At 39.4% G+C, this 18,735-nt stretch overlaps 2 protein-coding genes across 4 annotated transcripts; one reads left to right on the top strand and one right to left on the bottom strand.

Moving 5' to 3' along the window:
• Positions 1 to 1,268: 1,268 nt before the first annotated feature.
• LOC117413978 (mediator of RNA polymerase II transcription subunit 26-like) lies at positions 1,269 to 5,030 on the top strand. 3 transcript variants are annotated; one of them, XM_059031546.1, is made up of 3 exons: positions 1,269 to 1,332; positions 2,615 to 2,689; positions 3,087 to 5,030. In XM_059031546.1, exons 2-3 carry the CDS (start codon positions 2,624 to 2,626, stop codon positions 4,512 to 4,514), a joined length of 1,494 nt encoding a protein of 497 aa, XP_058887529.1. In that variant the 5' UTR covers positions 1,269 to 1,332; positions 2,615 to 2,623; the 3' UTR covers positions 4,515 to 5,030. The 3 variants fall into 3 exon arrangements, with proteins under 3 accessions (XP_058887529.1, XP_033879387.3, XP_033879379.3); XM_034023496.3 differs by having other exon boundaries at positions 1,279 to 1,357; XM_034023488.3 differs by lacking the exon at positions 1,269 to 1,332 and adding an exon at positions 1,368 to 1,512.
• Positions 5,031 to 5,514: 484 nt separating this feature from the next.
• On the bottom strand, positions 5,515 to 18,556 carry LOC117404536 (SCL-interrupting locus protein homolog). The gene is made up of 17 exons (XM_034007403.3): positions 18,165 to 18,556; positions 16,652 to 16,740; positions 16,153 to 16,260; positions 15,934 to 16,049; positions 15,552 to 15,739; positions 14,076 to 14,323; positions 13,686 to 13,769; positions 13,407 to 13,493; positions 13,031 to 13,178; positions 12,117 to 12,226; positions 11,568 to 11,679; positions 10,240 to 11,298; positions 9,676 to 9,826; positions 9,126 to 9,336; positions 8,627 to 8,816; positions 7,941 to 8,203; positions 5,515 to 7,519 (listed from the first exon to the last, which is right to left on the bottom strand). The coding sequence occupies exons 2-17, from the start codon at positions 16,735 to 16,737 to the stop codon at positions 6,709 to 6,711; spliced, it is 3,972 nt and encodes a 1,323-aa protein (XP_033863294.3). The 5' UTR covers positions 16,738 to 16,740; positions 18,165 to 18,556; the 3' UTR covers positions 5,515 to 6,708.
• Positions 18,557 to 18,735: the final 179 nt, after the last annotated feature.

The following is an 18,735-nucleotide window of genomic DNA, read 5'->3' as shown; positions in this document are numbered from 1 at the left end:
AAGATTTTGATCATTTATATGAAGTTATTTCGAGGTTAAATCGTGCTGAGAAGGTATAGTTTAATTGCGTTTAGGCTATCTATCGGTAGCCTACCCCAAACATACTAAATAACCAAAAATGCCGTTTCAGTCTGCTTTGTTTTCTGGTCATGTCCGCCTATGCATTCAATCAGATGGATTTTACACTCGTCTTTATGATATGTTGGTATAGCCTATACCTGTCCAGTATAAAAATAAATTAAACATCTTATACAACAGATGTTAAACACATCTTACTTATTTATTGACTTTACACTGTTATTTGGTAACACTGAGTTAACACAATCCTTTGTAATAATAATAATAATAATAATAATAATAATAATAATAATAATAATAATAATCAGAGTTTTTCCTTTGTTGTAAATTGTTATATATATATATATATATATATATATATATATATATATATATATATATATATATATATATATATATATATATATATATATATATATATATAAGCAGTATTATCGAAACAGACTATGAAGCTGATGCAACAATAATAACCTGCAATATCCAGCACCACAGGGTGGGGATTATATGCTGAATAGATCAGTCGGTTAAAGCGTATAATGCATGATATTGTTATTGGATGGATAGTGGAAGCGAAACTGAAGAATGCATTGCGTCCTGAAAAACTAATCAATGAACACATTGAACACAGACTTTTCGCGTCACGACCATCATCCGTGCTTAACTGCTTATCCTTTTTTGTCTGTCCCAGGAATCACTGAGTCACGACCGCTCCGTGTAGTTCTGGCAGCACGCGTTAGTATCAGCAGTGCGCAGGAGCGTCACGCCGGGGAAGGCATTCTCTGTGTCACAGTTAGCGCCCTGCAGTGGCTGGCAGGAAACCACGCTGCAGCGCCTGCAGACCGCAGAGGGCTGGCTGCAGTGAGGGTACCCAGCTGACAAGTTTAAGATGTTTTTTATATTGCAACACATGGATGAATGCATGAATATATACACGGCGTTTCTTATTTTTATCAGAACATTTAATTTCAGCATTAACTGGTGGGTATACTTCTAGGCTACACCATTGTGAATAATCTTAAAATAATAATAATAAAAAAAATCTAGCTTGTTATTACTAAAACATATATATTTAATTGGTAAATAAATAAATAAATAAATAAGAAAATGTTTTTCTAAGCCCTACTGCGAGGCATGTATCTATTTCCCAATTCAGCAAGGTAAGATCTTGACCTTACTAAGATGGCGACCAAGATGTCACATGCATGGTGACGTTGCGGCGTACATTGGCAGTGGAATGGGCGTGGTTGCTGGGAGGTGAGGAAGTTGTTTGTGTGAAACTGTAAGTTAACTTCATGCTTGGAGGATAACTAGCGGGGGAGAAGCGTCGTTTTCCAAGTACTACATAATCTCTAAATAATGTATCATAGCGATGCTTCTCCTTCTCCACTTCAGCTAAAGGAGCTATTGCTTCAATCGATAGACCGGGATGCTAATGTAAGACTGAATGAGGGGCTTAACATTTAAATATGAAACTTCACTTTCGTTTTCCAACTAGTAGCGGTAGTATTTGGCTTCATGCGGCCTTATTGCATTATTAATCTAACATATGCAATTGAATCTTCCATTAATATGTTTTAATTTTTATTTATCTTTGGTTAACTTCTACCACATTTGCCAGTTTGGGATGAAGGGATGGGGTGGGCGTTTTCTGAGTGTGTTTTTGAAAGATTAATTCCAGGTAATATTAGCCACTATTTATTGTAGAGTATCTTAAACGCTATCCATATTCTTGTCAATTAAGTACCATTTCCCGCACTACTACAAAGTATGTTGGATTTACAAAAAGCAACAGTTACCGAAATAATAGCAATACCTCAGAACGTGTTATTAAAGCAAGATGCTAAAATCTTTCTCATTCATAACTGCAAACAAAATGAGAACATTCTAAACCCACAAGAAATACTTCCCCATGTACACACACAACACACACACACATATATATATATATATATATATATATATATATATATATATATATATATATATACACAAACCTGTATCATGACATGGGGAGTAGCCCTTGGTAGCCAGGACTGAATTAATACAATGTGAGGGCTCCAAGCCAAGAAGCTAGTTCTAAAGAGTGACCATTCTGCAGTTATCATTTTAGAGAAATATAATTGTTGAGATTCCCATTGTGACTTAAACTGACTGCAAGTGTAGGGAGATGCAGCTTTTTATATTACAGAATGTGTCAGGTGCTCCTTTTGCATTAGAAATAATTCAGTCAACAACACACAAACATGTGTTCTGCATATTGCAATGTTTCTGATCTTTTAACATCTCATATAATTCAGGTTTAATGTGTAATTTATGCACTCAGTCCCAATATAACATTTTGTTATGAGGCTCAGTAAAGCAACAGGTTTAATGATCTCTCCTGTAGGTCAAACAGATCAAGGATAAAGATCATTATCTAACACAACATTAAAAATATAAAATATTCAGTGTATACCAATAAATAAATAAATAAATAAATCATGAACAAAGTTATTTTGGTGAATTCTAATTGAATGTACTGCTGCTTGTGAATTAGGTATTGTGCATGAAGACAGTGGCGGAAGTTATCGCAATGCTGGAGAAATACCCCATTACTAAAGAAGAACTTGAGGTATGCCTGTTTTCTTTGGCCATAAATCCCAATACAGAATTATAAAAAAAATGCTTAGCAATATTTGAATGAATTCACATGCACTGGTACACACAAAATCAACAAGCTGCAAAGCAAATCTATCTACGGGCAAGTTCTGAATCACTGGACTTGTGTTTCCAGGTAGTGACTTTAAGCAATTCAAATAATAAAGCAGATGTAAGACACTCCAGTAATGTATCTATTTTAATGCTTAGTACATTATCTGTATGAAGGTGTTGGGTATTTTTAGGTAAGTTACCATTTCCCAGTTTAGTGATTTAAGCGTAGGACTGGGCAGTTTGCTCACACAACCAGTCTGATCAGTGTCGAACATGATATGCTATATTTGACTAATTTCACTTTTTTATTTATTTAGGAAACAAGATTGGGAAGACACATTAACAACTTGCGTAAGAAGACCTTGAACACAGATCTTTCCAAACGAGCCAAAAGGCTGCTGAAAACCTGGAGGAAGATCGCTCTGGTCGGGCAGGAGTCAATGGTGGTAGCTCCTGGTGTCACTGCAGAGGCAGACACAGACACACTGGAGATGGCCTTTCCAGAAACTTGTTTTCCAAAGTCTGCAGATGTGGACAACAGGAATGTTCCTCCTTCCACCAAAGACCTATCCTTCACTCAATACAACATGCGCCTAAAACAGGAGTTCACTGCAGTGGACAGCCCAGAGGTCATCACCAGCCCCACAGCTGAGTCAGCGAGCCCGGGTTTCCTCCCCTATAGACCCGTCACCTCTTCTAAAGCAGTGCCCAAGGTCGCCAATCACAGGCATCTTGCCAGAAGCAACAAAGTGCCACCTAGCCCCAATTCTGGTCACTCAAACCCTTGGCTGGGGAAACCCGAATCCTGGCCTAGAGTATTTCAGGAACCTGGAAGTTTGGAGACCATTTCCCCAGCCAGTTGTAGCACACCTCCACACAGCCCAGCTGCTGTCGCTTCAGATTACTCTGCGAATCACAAGTGGCCCCAGTCAACACTGCCTTTCCCAGTCAGTCTGATGGAGCGTGTTGAAGAGGTGCAGCACACCAGTAGTTCTCAGCCCTCAACCTTTGATAACCAGAACACAAAGCTCCCAATATTGCCCGAGATTGGTTATAACCAGCCTAAGGACAATATCGGTTCACTAGTGCCTACAGACTGTTTAGACACGGAAAGGATTCCTTTAAAAAACAAACCCAAAAGAGGGAGAAAGAAGGGGAGGCTCAAAGACTTCAGAGTGAACCTTGACAGCCCACAATCGGACACGATGGAAAGACCAGGGAGGTTAAAAGAACGGAGAATAACGTACAACCCCTTGACGGGGCAGATTATTCTAGCTAGTCAGAAGACAATAGCGGCCACTCATGATGTTGGGGTACTGGCGGTTAGCTGCGGTCAAGTTTCCGAGCTGCGGGAGAGGAACTTGCAGATTTGGGACAGCATGGACAAGCAGGACTGGAAGGAGTTTGCCAAAAACAAGATCATTCAAAAATACCTGAGCAGCCAGTGTCACAGGTGGTCCTTCTCCAGCTTGGAGCCTCAAGAATACCGTGAACACTTGAGGGACTGCTGCCCCACTTCACAGCCTTCTCTAGTGCTGCCAACAGAGCCTAGCACCAGTATTTCTGGAGTCATCCGAGAGGTCTCAATGGAGGACGTGGCTCGACTGCACACTCAAAACTGGCAGGGAGTTAACGGTTGTTATGACGACAAAGGAAATTGGTATGACTGGGCGCGGTGTATTTCATTGGACCCTTATAGAGACGAAGGAAAGTTGAATATTTTGCCTTACGTGTGCCTTGACTAGTGTCCCAGATTTACTATAATTATATAAAGTCACTTGGCATCTACAAGCTGTTGAGCAATGACATTTGGCAGGACCATACTATGTTTAAAAACATTCTAGGACAACCCCATTCGGCACTGTATTCTATCCTTAAGGGTTTACTCTTGTTCCCTGGCTTTAGACGGTAGGCACAGGGTAATGAAACAGAATAATTTCTCCAGAGACTACTTCCTGTGCACTGGTCCTCAGTCACAAATAAACAGGATGTGGGGTAAGTGATGTAGTTTTTCAATGGAAACTCCATCTATTTACAAAGTGTGAAAATTTAGACAATGGCAGCAGCAACAGCACAAAGTAGCCAAGTGACGTTATAAAAATCACCTAATTTATTCTTGGTAAATAGAGGTGGAGAAATAGGTTATTTAGTCATTTTTAGGCAACTGAAAGTTGTATTTCATTGCGGACCGGTTATTTCAGTATTGTTCGGAGACTACTTGAATCTTTTTGTTTTAAATACAGCACATTTATTTGTTATGACTACTTTGTGTTTGATTCATAAAGACATATTTTATGAACAGTTAATACTAGCAGCGACTGGCTGTTATCAGAGGGGTAGATGGATACCCTACTCGTTTCCCACAAAGATTAGCAAAGCTTGAAGAGCATTTTCAAAAGCAGCAACAGGAGTAACACCTGGGAAATAAAAACAGGCAATATAGTTGTCTTGTATAATAATATAATAATACTTGTTTGTTTTTACAGCGAGTGGAGAGTGTATGGACTGGGATCCTTTAGGATCCTAGGAAAATGTCAATGAGGTACTAGAAACCGGATGAGCATTGATGTGCCGAATGGCATCCTCTGGTTGTTAACGATGCAATACATTTTAAAATTAATCCCCTTTACGCTTCAAAACAATTGGACAGGATATGGATCAATCATAAATTAAGCACATCAGCAGCACATTTATTTCTCACGATACATTTTTCAAAATTATATAAATAAATACACACACAGCTGGTTAATTAAATTGCTCTTTATTTAAAAACTTGTAAAAATATAAAATATTAATAAATACAAAAAACACACGCACAGGCAAACCAGGTGAATTGTGTTTAATAACCCCAAAACACTCCTGAGATCTTTTAAAATAATTGAAATAAAAAAAATTATATAACACTGATTTTGGTCACACACACACGGCAGAGTCTGAGTTGACTTAACTGGAACAGTGGTTATAAAAGCAACGGGGCCCTCAGATTAGCTATGAATGCGAATGTGCAGAAGGCAGTCACAGCAGTTCTGTTTAAAGTTCAATACACAACCTATAGGTGGAGTGTACCAACATGGGAGGATCTGATATAAGCAAAACACTGTGGACTACAAACAGTTCTAAAAGTGCAAATCAAGAGACACACACGTCACACTAAAACCCACACACAAACATGGAAAGGAACAGAGGTTAAGGCACATTTCAGAGGATTGGACCAATAACTCAACATGCGTACATTTCTAATTAGTAGGACTTGGCTTGTATAAACAGTACTGTTCCTACAGGAATGAGAGAACCCGAGTTTGTAATCCATAGCACAATTCATTCAGGGAAATAGGTCAAGTTACTTGAGCAAATAAATACTGAGGCAGATTTGACACAGCAATAATGTATCTAAATGTCTCTATTAGAATGCCAAGTACATAATGTGTATGTTGGCAAGTTCAAAAGCTTCAATTCAACCAAATTCAAGGCTACTATGTATATTTAGCATTTAAGCATTATTGTTTTTGTTGGTTTCTAAAAAGGTATTATATATCCATAATATGAAGAGAGAACAACTACTCCCATCAGTTTTCAACAAGGTAAAAGTGTGTATCCTTTTTTGTAGCCACATATTGCCAATACATAATAAGACAGGGGGAATGAAACTTTGAGAAAAAGATTGTGTTAACGCTAGGAATACTCACTGAAGTTCATCATATTTTCTTAGAAAAATGAAAACATTGAAAGGATTGGTTAAAACATGGAGACTGTTCATATTGGATGGATGCAATGGGATCAGTCAAGTAAGAGATAAAGCAAGCTTTCTGGTCATCCAAAAATGTCATTATAACAATCCTTTTGACACAAAAGTTTTGTAAACATTTTTCCTAAAAAGCTGCCAGCCTGGTTTAATCCAGATATAATAGAAGTCTTTATAGTCCTCCCCATTTATAAAACTCAGAAGAGTTTGGGAAGCTGCCGCAGCCTGTTGACATCTAAAAAGTTCCCCACAGATCCCTGGCTCTCCATATGCTTCTGTGTTACAGGGGAGTCATGTAGGAGCTTGTCAGGGAAAAACTGCATGCCGTTTTCCTTGTCAGGGTCCTGAGAGATGTGGGTAACCCCTGCCAAGAGCTTCATTTTAGGTTTCAGGTCCCTGAGTATCTGCTGGGAATCCTGGTCTGAGAGCTGCTGCTGCTGCTGCTGCTGCTGGGAGGGAATCTCATTGGTAATGTTTTTCAAAATGTTCCCTTCCCAGTCGTTGCACACCCTTGCACCACTATTGCGGTGCGGCTGCTGCTGGAGCAACTCTTGCTGTCTTTCAGCGCCCCTTTCAGCGTAGTCCTTCCTGTAGCTGTCAGACACAGACACCACGGTGGTCTCGATCTGGCTCTCACTGGCCCCCTCCTCTTCCTCCTCACTGCTATCCTCGCACTCAATGAGCCCGTACCTCTTCATGTATTTCCTGGTAGCGAATGACATGTTATTGGGAGACATCAAGCTCATGCCCACCATGCTCTTCTCTGTAGTGGTGTTGTGCTGTAGGATGACGCTGAGGGACTGGGACTCTTCTTGCCCGGTTTGGCGCCCCCCTCTGCTCACGGAGAGCTGGGATAGCTGCGAGTCGTTCAGGTACTTTAGGGCTATGGCGTTGGCTTCCAGGCTCAGGTCCACACCGCTGGGGCCGAAGCCACTCGTAGCCATGTTCCCAAAGGACACGTAATTCAGCCTGGGGAGGACTGCCTGGGGGTATATACAAGCCAGCGTGCTGAAACCGGAGAAACAGACAAGTCAAGCAACTGACCTTTTGTAACTTGAGAAAAATCTTAGCAGGCAATATATTTAAGATCAGAATTTTGTCAATTTTTGAAATACAGTAACGCTTATGTAACTGTATAGGTAACATACAAGGTTCTTTGGAATACAATAGTGTATTATTCATCCCGATATATTATACTGCTTACTTAATTGTTATAAAACTTGGTTACAACATTCCTCACCACATGCTATTGAGTGTATCAATCTGGGGGATGTTTAAGACTAACTTGTCAGTATTCTCGATGTAAGACATTGTAGGTATTGTTGTGCATTCTTACCCACACAGACAGACAGACAGGCATACAAGTAAAGAGAGAGACAACATAAACACATTCTAGAAACAGAAACTCTGCAATTTAAAAAAAAGTTACCTGGCACTCTCCACCTTGGCCTTGGTTTTATTGCCTTTCACACAGCGGTCAACCTTCACTCCCAGGTGTTCCAGCTGTTTCAGGGTGGCGTTCCGGACCATGTCCTTGTCGCACTTGCTGGGGGCTGACTGCTTTTTCCGGCTGCTGCTTTGGGACACAGGAGATGAATCCAGGGCCCCTGTCCCAGAGTGCATGGCCTGTCTCTGCCCCGGCTCTTCTTCGTCTCCAGATGAAGAGGCCTGCAAGCGGATGTTCACCTGGCCCTGACATCAAAACACAGCAGGAATCAAAACACAATGCACTTGTCACTAGAATGTCACATCGTGGTAAAATAGCTTTAAAAATCAAATATGCTATGGGAAATTAAGCTTTATAAATATAGAGTGGAAACTACAGTATGGAGTAAAATTGTCTTTGAAAGAAACAGTGTGTGGAGTGCACAAAGAACATTTTACAGTATAGCTTTTTCAAAGTACAAGAAAAAGCTACTTAGTGAGCAATACACCCTTGATGATGAATTACTCACTAAATCTGTGGATATACATACAACCATATATATCATCAAATGTAAAGTTTTAGAAACTTTAATAAACCACGTACAAATCATTACATAACTGTCTTTATGAAGCCAAATAAATCGTTAAATTGGCATTTAAAATTAAATATATATTTTAACCAAAACTTACCAGCAAGTCCTGATAAAATTTCTGCTCATTATGCAGTTCACTGTTTGGCTGATGATTCACTTTCTCATTTTCCTGCTTTTTTGCCCCCTCTACTGGCAATGACTGGATGCACATGCTGACACTCTCCCCAAGTTCAGGGCTTTGGAATGTTACCAGGGGCCCCCGCTCATTCCAAAACTGAGATGAAGAACTGAAGATAAAACAAAACAATAAAAATGAGAAAACGAAAACACACATGAAGCAAGTTCTTCCAATCATAATTATATAATGTGAATTGTAAAAAATATAATAAAAATGTATAATAATGACTGGATTTTAAACAAATGCAATTTGAAACATTTATTGGAGACTAGGAGTGGAAAAATCTGACACCATGTAGACTAACAGACAGACAGGCATTGGTGCATAACATCCCACATGTTTTGTATCAAAGAATAGATTTCTGCTTGAACAATTGTATTTTTGTTGATCCCTTTTGGCTACCTCTGCCAATGCTTACCTGGCTGTATTTGATGGAACAATAGACTCCTCTGCTATGACCTGGGTGCTCTCTGCAAAGCTGTGGATATCGACAGCCTTCAGTGAGGAAGCAATGCTGTTGTGAGTGGTGTCTTCCTCAGTAGTGAGAGAGATGCCCATTTCCTCATCCTGGGACTCTAGCATCGCCACCTCCTCCTGATCTACAGTCGGGCTCCAAAACAAGCTTGCTCCTTAAACAATAAAATTATAAATATTAAAACACATAATACACACTCTACCAACAGGAGTGCTTGAAAGCTGTCATTCGCCCTCATGTGCACTAACTAGATATTTGTTTTTCCCCCCACTTAGTGAGCTACTATATAGTTTCGTCCTTGCTACAATGTAGTTTTCTTTGGAAGGTTATTTATTTAAATTTGTCTACTATTGAAAAACTGTATTTTAAAGTCCCTGTCCCACCTCTCAAAATAAATATCTGATGTGTCATGTGTGATGAATAATCTTGACTTATTTACTTTGACTGGAGATAAGAGAATACACATCAGAAATGTCTGCTGTGCTGCTCTTACCTGTGCTCACAGCAATACTGACACTCTTTTTCATGTGCACGCCCAGAGCAGTCTGGGTTTCCATGGCAACAGACTCCACCTGCCTCCCTGACTGTGGAGGGGACGTGTGAGAGCAGGGTGGGTTACTCTGAGCCTCCAACAGCTTTTGGATCTAGAAAGATTTTAAAATGTTAAACGATTATATACAACCTAACTCAGAACTTTGTGACCGTGAAATGTTCTAAATAACTAACTACATGAATATGAGCTTTTTATGGTCATATGAAAGTCTTTTTTTGATCATCTCTATTAGTAAATCAATTTTTAAAATACTGGATGTGGCTGGGTAATGTATGCCAGATCTTAGCACTCAGGATAGTGAGCATGATAACGGCCTTGAATTTTTATCAAAGCTTTCAATAAACCTAGCTGACTGCAAAACTGTTGATTTTTATGCACATTTTAATCATGCATGCTCACGCACTAGCGGCATAGCAGAGGGGTAACATTTAATTTACGGTGGCAGCAAAATAATTTAATATTTGAAAAGTAGGGGGAAAGAGTGGTTTTGCTGGCTATACAAACCTGGGCTTGTAGCACTTTCAACTGCTTGTCCTGTTCCACAAGAATCTTATAAGCATCATGAGGTAACCCCATCAGTCCGATCTCAGCAGGGGGCTGGGGGGAAGGCTGAGGCACGCAGGCAGCATGGCTGAGACAGAACTGCACTTTAGAAGGACTAGTCTTCTGGGTATTCTGTGCTCCAGGCATCGGAAGAGCACTATTATCACGTGAAGCCTGACTAGCAGGACTGTTTGTTTGACACATTGGGCTGCAGTGACCATTGCATTGACAGCTCATGCCCTGGTGGAAGGGAGGAAAACTGCAGTCATGAGCCAGGGAATCTGATGGGCAGTAAACAGGGCTACCGTTGGATGCAAAGTTGGGAACGCCTTGCCACGAGTTTATTGGATAGTATGGCACACGACCGCGATGCTGACAACAGCTGCAGAAGCTAGCAGGGTGCTGGTTTGGACCATGAGGCGGCGAAAAGGGCATGTGGAAGTTGGACGTCCGGGCTGGTGTTTGTGCACTGTGTGGCAGGCCACGTCTAGCTGATGGATTTCCAGGGGAGGGAGGTCTTTGAGTGCCAGGGGCTCCCGGTCTGCCAGCTGGGGAAATGCCCCTCTTACTGGCAGAAGGCAGGTGCCCTTTAGGCTGATGAATGGAGGTGTTGGGCGACGGTCCACTCTGTGGAGTTGATGAGGAGGAGGAGGAGGAGGAGGAGGATGCTGATGAAGCGGAGGATCCAGAACTCTTCCTGAGTGGAGGACCTCCCTTCCAATTAACAGGCTGGTGCTGAGCAGGACTCGCTCTGCCTTTGCAGACCTTCATTGGCTGGTTTGCAGGAGCTAGAAAGCGCCTTACTGGAAATGACCCAGAGCAGGATCCGATACTGGACTGCCTTGCCTCCGGGTACAGTTCTTGAATAGGCCCAGCACTTCTCATGTGTTGTTGAGGAGCTGAAGCTGGAGAAGGTCTGATTCCAAAACCTTGTAGACACTGATCAGCTTTATTGGAGTCTGTGAAGCTGCCATCAAAGACAATAGAGAGCTCCGGCACTGAGGGATGAATCTGACGTAGCTGTCAAACACAAGTGCATGGATATTAAGTAAGCAATTAAAACCTATATAAAAATAAACTGGATTTGTTCAATTATACATCTCAGCACTGCCATCCAGTGACTCGGCTGACTCTGTTAACGCATACTATGTGTACAAATATATTTCATCTTAAGTTATAAGGCCTCATAAATAAGCTACAAACTGGAGGCCCAGGAGTCCATTTTCACACGTCAGAGAAAGAACCTGTTAACTCCTATTAGCCTATGAAGCTTTCATATTTCACTGTACCTGCTGGCTGGCAGGGTGTGGGCTCGGGGACGGCCTGGGAGAGAAGTCCTCATCCACACCCGAGTCATGGTCACTCACAGACAGCTTGTTAGGAGGAGAGTTCACCCGAGAACTTAGGAAAAAGAAAAATGTAACAAAACATTACAGGACAGGTTTGAAATGAGCTCGCCCATTGGCATGGCACGTGTTAATTCTTCAATTCCAGTTAGCTCAACCATTGTCTAGAATGTCAGGTAATCATTTTTGTACAGTGTCTTGGTCTGGGCATTCTGTATATAGCCTGAATGAAAATGTGTAAAAACACCAAGAGAAAGCCAGAATGAATGTACTCCACTCCAGACACACAGCAACCAGATGCCAGCAGAACGCTGAGGATCAATGCCGCAAGACTTGTAATGTTTTGTCAAATGTTATTTTTATTTCTAGTACTACTGAATGTGTTATGACTTTGCATTTACAGTTATTGGTGAAATACAGTGTTTGACAGTGCATTGTGTAGACTTCCAATATATTGTAGATCTGTAAAGTATTCCTACCCCCCAATCATACCTGGTGAAAGACACGCGGGCCGACACCTCCTTAAAGAAGTCAGTCTCCTGATTCTGGCTTTCTGCACTAAGTTCAAACTGGATCGGCTGTCGGTCTGATGGATTCACATTCTTAATTCAAGAAAAAAACTAATTCAGTTTGGCTAGATTTACTTGTATGTCCCAATGCCACCTTTAATCATTTAAAAACATTATCTTCCGAATTTGTTTAGCATTTTACACTGCAGTGGTTTCAAAAGGTAATTGCATTCTGTTGGTTTTAATTAAGTACAATAAAAAAACCTTTTTAACAGGGAGTCATAATTCTAATATATTTTTGACAATGAACGTCCCTGCAATCAAATTCTGACCCAAATCCCTCGTTATAATGCGGGTCTCGGGACACACTCAATATGAACATTATAACCAAAGAGCATTAAATGGGGCAGGGGGTGGGGGGCGTCGCGGGACACATCGGACTAAAATACAAAATAAAATAACTCCCTCCCTATAATGCACATACAGTGAAGCAAAAATTTAACTTTCCGTGAATTAACCATGCATAAAGCACCATGTAATCAACGCTATATTTTTTACAACAAAAAAAAGTTAACATTCCCACTCATGGATCATTTCAATTAGCAGTTTTTAAACTATAAATAGCCTGGCTAAACGGCGGTCGGGCGTTCACTTTGAACGACAAACAAACCAAGTACGAGAAGGAGAGCGGGTCGGTCGAGGAGAAGAGAGAATGGGCTCGCCCCAGGTTCGGCTGCCGTTGTGGAAAAATACACACACTAAAATTATATATATATATAAATTATATTATATTATATATATATATATATATATATATATATATATATATATATATATATATATATATATAATGTTTTTTAGTCAGGAGAACATATTTATATGCAACACTGAACACACCTTAAAAAGGTTGAGAGATTCTGTGCTGGTTAGCAGTTGAAACCCCAGCTCCTGCTGTCCAGTGCAGAGACGACACTCATAGAACTCTGGCTCCTTGTGTGTGAGGGAGTACAGAACAATGAGGAAACCGCCACCCTCACTCACAACCCTGCAACAAAACATCAGAACACTACTAACAATACAAGCATTAAAAGAGATATTTTGAAACTTTTTTTCAAACAAAAATACATGCTTCATTCTAATTTCTCCTGAGCAGGGATGGATAGTTTAAGCCAGTACTGAATGTCTCTAGTGAAATCAATGACTAACAATAAAGTGTAGAATGGTATTATCCAAGACTATAATTAAAGTATTTCTCAACAAATAGTTCTCTTACCTGTCCTGAAGAGATGAGCTGAACAGGTATCGGAGGCAACAAGCCCAGACCTGAGGACTGTGGATATGGGTAATCCCACTTAGCCATCTGCAAAGAACAGTAATAAAGAACAACTGTTACAAGGATCAAGTATATGTAAAGGGAGAAGACCGAACTGCAGTTGTCTTTGACAGCTGGTGACACTGTCACAGTTTTATTTGTCTACAATATACGATTTACTATTGAAAAAAATGAAGCTTTTTTTTTTTTTTTTTTTAAATACATTTATAATACACTTACATCCCAACAAGAGGCAAAGTATAAGCTTTTGGATCCGATTCAAGCACCAGGAGCAGTTTACGGGTTTGGTCCATGGTAAGGAATCTTTATAAAAAATAAATAATAAAACACACACAAACACAACAGAAAAACAGGTTTTATGGTTAGCCTTTGTAAACCCATACCCTGCCCATTTAAAAATAAATAAATAATGGCTCATAATATACAGTTGTGGTCTTGACTGTGAATTACAACTGATTGACAGTGCTAACAAAAACACCCTTTTCACAATTTGAGAAACACCTCTATTCTGATGTCCAGCAGTGAATGACAAAATTATAAGCAGTGGGTTACCTAACTACCATTTCTGTAAAATACATTTATAACAAAATAAGACACACACAAACTCACCCAAATTTACACACTCCCTGAACCTGTGCGATGTTCATGGGGCTGGTCAGGTTCCTTGCCAGTGCGGTAGGGATGATGGGAACTGGTTTGACTGGTGTGGCGTCCAGAGTGTTGGCTATTGTAACAGCTGCCCAGTGAAGGCTGAAGTTGAGGTTATCCATGTGCTCTGCACAGGTCAGTTGTGCTCTCATAGTCAAGAGCTTTGAAGGGTCCAGGGTGTCTTTACTGCAACAGCGATGCTGAAGCATCTGTTGAATAAAGGGAAATTATGGTTATTGTGTTGCAAAAGTAAAAAAAAGTCAAACAAGTGTTAATGCCCTTAGTATAACATTTCCAGCTGGTTTCACAGCCCCCGATTAGCACTAATCTTGGATTATCCAATGTCACTTTAGGTAAGGTATTGCAAGATTAGTGCTAATCGGGGTCTGTGAAACCAGCGGTTAGATTTTTGGGCTAATATTTAAGTTTCCACTATTTAATGTCATTGAATTACATTAGAATTTTGTAATACTGAAAAAAAGATATTCACTATGTCTTTTGTTGAAAGTCTATGTACTTGAGAACATTTAATAAATACAAACATGAAATGTTGTACAGTATTTATAATGGTGAATATATTTGTGTAACAAACATATAGGGAGCTGTACAAGTAAATGAAAGATATAGATTGTATGGAACATATTTTATCATATATTGATAATAAATAATGCCTGTATTAATTATTGTACTATGCAGAGCTGACTAAAGCTGTTATGTTAATTCTGAAGTTGTCAAAAAAAGTGCTTTAAGTTGCTACCTGTTGGAAGGCAGACAAACAAATCTACTGCAATTAGTGATTTGTTCACTATTCAACAGTTCCAACCATCTGCTGTAGACAGACTGTGTAACTGCCACACTGCAAGCATGCAGACTCCCATCAGGTGAAGTTGACAACATAAAGAAAAGCCCTCACATTAAACTGCAACTGCAAAGAAGTGCTTATTAAAAAAGAAAGAAAAGTGGCCAGCTGGGTTTTCATTGAGCACGCGCCCTTGTCCTATTTCTAACTCCAGTAGCATTATAAACAGCTTCATAAAGGCTAAAATGATTCTGTTTTAACCTGTTTATCCAACGTCTTACTGATGTACTGAGAAACAAACCTGTTTAAACAAGTTTACAAAAAACACCACTTTGAAGAAAATCCAAACAGAAATCAGTATTTACAGTACAGCACAATACAATAAAACTGCATTTAAACTGGCGGTATCTTGATTTGAAATGTCATTATTAATTATTGCCCGCTGGGGATGAAATCCCCTCCGATGGGGATATATTAGAGGCGGTCATACATACTTCTGTACATCACACTTACATTTTTGCATGTATCGGAAGAAACACTTACCCATTTGTTATGAAAGCTGGTATTAACATTAAGTTATTAAGAATATCAGATTCTGGAAATATAATAAATGTACTGCGATGTATTTCTTTTTTTACCTTGAATGCAATGAGGAAGTCTTCTGCAGAGTGCACAATAGTGTCTCCAGAAGCAGGGCCCTGTGTGCTCACTGTGCAGGGAATCAGGAAATCTCCAGGGAGCAGGGCTGTGGGCACCTTCCCTGGCGATCCAGGCATCTCACGCCCTGGGTCAAACCGATCCACTGTCAACGTGACGCCTTCCTCATCTGAAATACAAACCAAGCACAGTCTAATCCAGTGGTCCTCAAACCCTGGGACAAAGTGCTCTATTGGTGGGGACCCAAAAGCAACACCATCCCAGAAAAAAACATCATGTACCAAAAAAAAAATTAATACATATATTTATACTGGGGCTGTACTGTTGTGTACACTCAGGTTTATCATGTGTGAAACAGCTTACCATCATCCACCACCATTGAGCCCAGGAGGAAACAGGAGAAGTCATTTCTGTTACTTTGGCGAGCATGGCGATGGGCTAATCGCATGGTTTTCTCCACAACCAGCAACCTTGGGTTTCTTGGAGAAAAAAATAAAGATACTTTTGTGTTTTTTAAAGCTAAAATTAAGCAGAAGTAAAACGGAATTCAGCAATCGTATAAAAAAGAAACAATTGACAAACCTGTAGTAAGATAGGTGCAGACTGATCACCTCTCCAACTGGTGCTGGATCCCATAACGCAATTTTCGTTTTAGGAAAGCTGATTGGAGTTAGCATGTTTTCTGAAGACCTGAGGAAGAGAGGCAAGAAATTACAGTTACTCAAAAACTGACATGACTTCTTTAGAACTGCTATTTTAATTATAACTACACCAGTTTTAAGTTCAGGCTTCCTCTGCCCCATGCCATTTCACCAGTATTATAAATGTGGAACACAAATAGCAGTCTCTTAACTAGAACTCCCAACAACATAGTGTATAGCAGTGTATAGAATATAAAAAAATTAAATGTACTGAAATATGATTTTCAACTCAAACAATTATTACAGTACATACCTAGCTGATATATATTTTTACCCCAAGATCTAGCATAAACTGGAGTCAATTCTACATAAATATATCCCATTTTATTTTAATTCATTACAAGTATTGGACCTGCTAAAGAATACAGTTTAACCATTACCTGGAGCTCCTCTGGTGGTCAGTGTTATTGTATGCAGACTCCATTAAGTGGGAAGGAATGTTCTTTAAGTTCACCTGTACACTCATTTCCTAATAATCAAACACAAATGTTAAAAATATATTAATTTTTTAATCAATTGTCAGCCAACCAACAGTATAAATCAGAATGATTCCTAAAAAGTGAAACTAAGAAATTGACATTTACTATAAAACATAAGTCACGCTATTAATAGGCATAGTACTAGGCATAGTACTGAAGATGTGATCTGGCAAATACATGCATGTAGAAACACAAGGTTGTCTAAAGATAAGGGTATAATTGCTTGACCACTGTAATAACTATAACATTAACACATGTTTAATATACTACAAATAACATGTTCATTGTTTTTCATGCAGGGAAGCTAGTATGTTAGTGAAGACAGATGCATTGTTGCGTATACCTTGCCTGATGAAACACAAATATAAAATTAAAATAATTTAAAAAACCACACGTGCACATAAGGTAATCATAAGATTTACACCCTTCACCTATTTGTGCATTATCTTTAAAACAAACAGCAAAAAAAAAGCTAACTAAAAAGATCAGCATTATGTCTCACAAAGCTCAAAGACAAGACAATCATGCACAGTCGAATCTGCATTAAGTCAACTGTCTACAGTAGTAGACCATTTAAATGACTCCCTGTCGACAGTCAGGTCTGACTGAATCATAATGGGATAGTTGTACAACATTAAAAAATATCAGAGCACATACAGGGACTTATGATTAACTGCATATTTTATTAAATTGCTATGGAATAGAACAAGAAATTGTCTAGAGACTTTAATTTTTAATGGTCCAAGACACAGAAAATATACATATCTGGTATTGCAACGCTTTAGACAGGAAAGCAAGCTATTTAAATACTCAGTAACCAACATCCTGTGACAGCCAGTCATCGCCTAATGTTACAGTTCAGTATCAATGCGAGTAGATTAACATTTAAAAGCACAAGGGTAGTTTTTGATTTAACAACTAAACTATTGCTGTGATAGAAACAATATTTCAGTTTCTCATAATAAATGACAAAGTAGTTACCAACTGGACCTAGTTGCTATAACCATGCAGAACGATACCAAACAAAACTTGAACTATTAAAGCTTAACGACACGAAATGTAGCAACATTTTCTATTTGTGAGCAATTCTGTTCCGATGTGTATGTACGTGTGTGTGTGTATATATATATATATATATATATATATATATATATATATATATATATATATATATATATATATATATATAATATATTAGAAGCTTAGATTCTAAGTTGCACCAAAGACAGACGCGAGTCGGCACTCGAAATACGAGGTCGGCTTTTAATTTTTAAAATGGCAGCTTTTTTTTTTTTATTCACATTCTGAAAAGCATTATAAAAAGTATTTGTAAATATACAAAAATGTGAAAAATCCTTCACAGAAAACACATTTACTGGTCTAGCTACAGGAGAAAAGTGAAATAATATCTTACCAAAGCATCCTCTGCAGGCTGTGCGTGTGTCTCGCAAACCCGCCGTAGCTTTCACCGCTGCTTCCACGATACTGTATCACCTACAAAACGAGGTTCGGAGTCTTAATAGAAGAAAAGACACAACCCAAAAACAAACTGTGAACTTCTTTTCCCTCGCTACAGGAGTTTCGAGCGGTACTAGACGCGCCAGTGTTTTGTTGTATATAGTATTTCCATATATCATAGAACACACCCAGTCTCAGCTGTGTATCCAGGGCCGTATTTTCTGGGTAAGAATCAAATGTAAATAGTGGCGCAATTTCCTCGTTTCAAAGGCGCGGGGTCTGACCAATCAGGCTCTGTCGGTGATTACACTGGCCAATCAGAGCTCCAGCACACCACCCGCTCTGCCCACCCGGGATTTTCGAAAAATGTCGGACATATAACCGTCAGTCACGCGAAACAAACATGCGCCACGCTTGGTTTGGAGGTTTATATGGCAACTGCTGAGAAGGACGGCAGACACCTTTATTTATAATATTAAAGAACAACATTGATACCGGTAAATCAGAATATACTGACTGCTATTGTT

This window comes from Acipenser ruthenus, chromosome 10, assembly GCF_902713425.1.
Source record: "Acipenser ruthenus chromosome 10, fAciRut3.2 maternal haplotype, whole genome shotgun sequence".
In the NCBI taxonomy this organism is placed as follows: Eukaryota; Metazoa; Chordata; class Actinopteri; order Acipenseriformes; family Acipenseridae; genus Acipenser; species Acipenser ruthenus.
Note: the sequence above shows the minus strand (reverse complement) of the source record. Positions and strands in the feature narration are given on the sequence as shown.

What these genes read in the sequence shown, in the direction of transcription:
- LOC117413978 (XM_034023488.3), top strand. Translation starts at nt 1,435, where the DNA reads ATGTATCATAGCGATGCTTCTCCTTCTCCACTTCAGCTAAAGGAGCTA. An exon ending in CGATAGACCGGGATGCTAAT is followed by an intron (nt 1,513 to 2,614) that starts GTAAGACTGAAT and finishes CTTGTGAATTAG; the next exon opens with GTATTGTGCATGAAGACAGT. An exon ending in TTACTAAAGAAGAACTTGAG is followed by an intron (nt 2,690 to 3,086) that starts GTATGCCTGTTT and finishes TTATTTATTTAG; the next exon opens with GAAACAAGATTGGGAAGACA.
- LOC117404536 (XM_034007403.3), bottom strand. Translation starts at nt 16,737, where the DNA reads ATGAGTGTACAGGTGAACTTAAAGAACATTCCTTCCCACTTAATGGAG. An exon ending in CAGGGAGTGTGTAAATTTGG is followed by an intron (nt 13,770 to 14,075) that starts GTGAGTTTGTGT and finishes TTTTTTATAAAG; the next exon opens with ATTCCTTACCATGGACCAAA. An exon ending in CAGTATTGCTGTGAGCACAG is followed by an intron (nt 9,337 to 9,675) that starts GTAAGAGCAGCA and finishes TTATTGTTTAAG; the next exon opens with GAGCAAGCTTGTTTTGGAGC.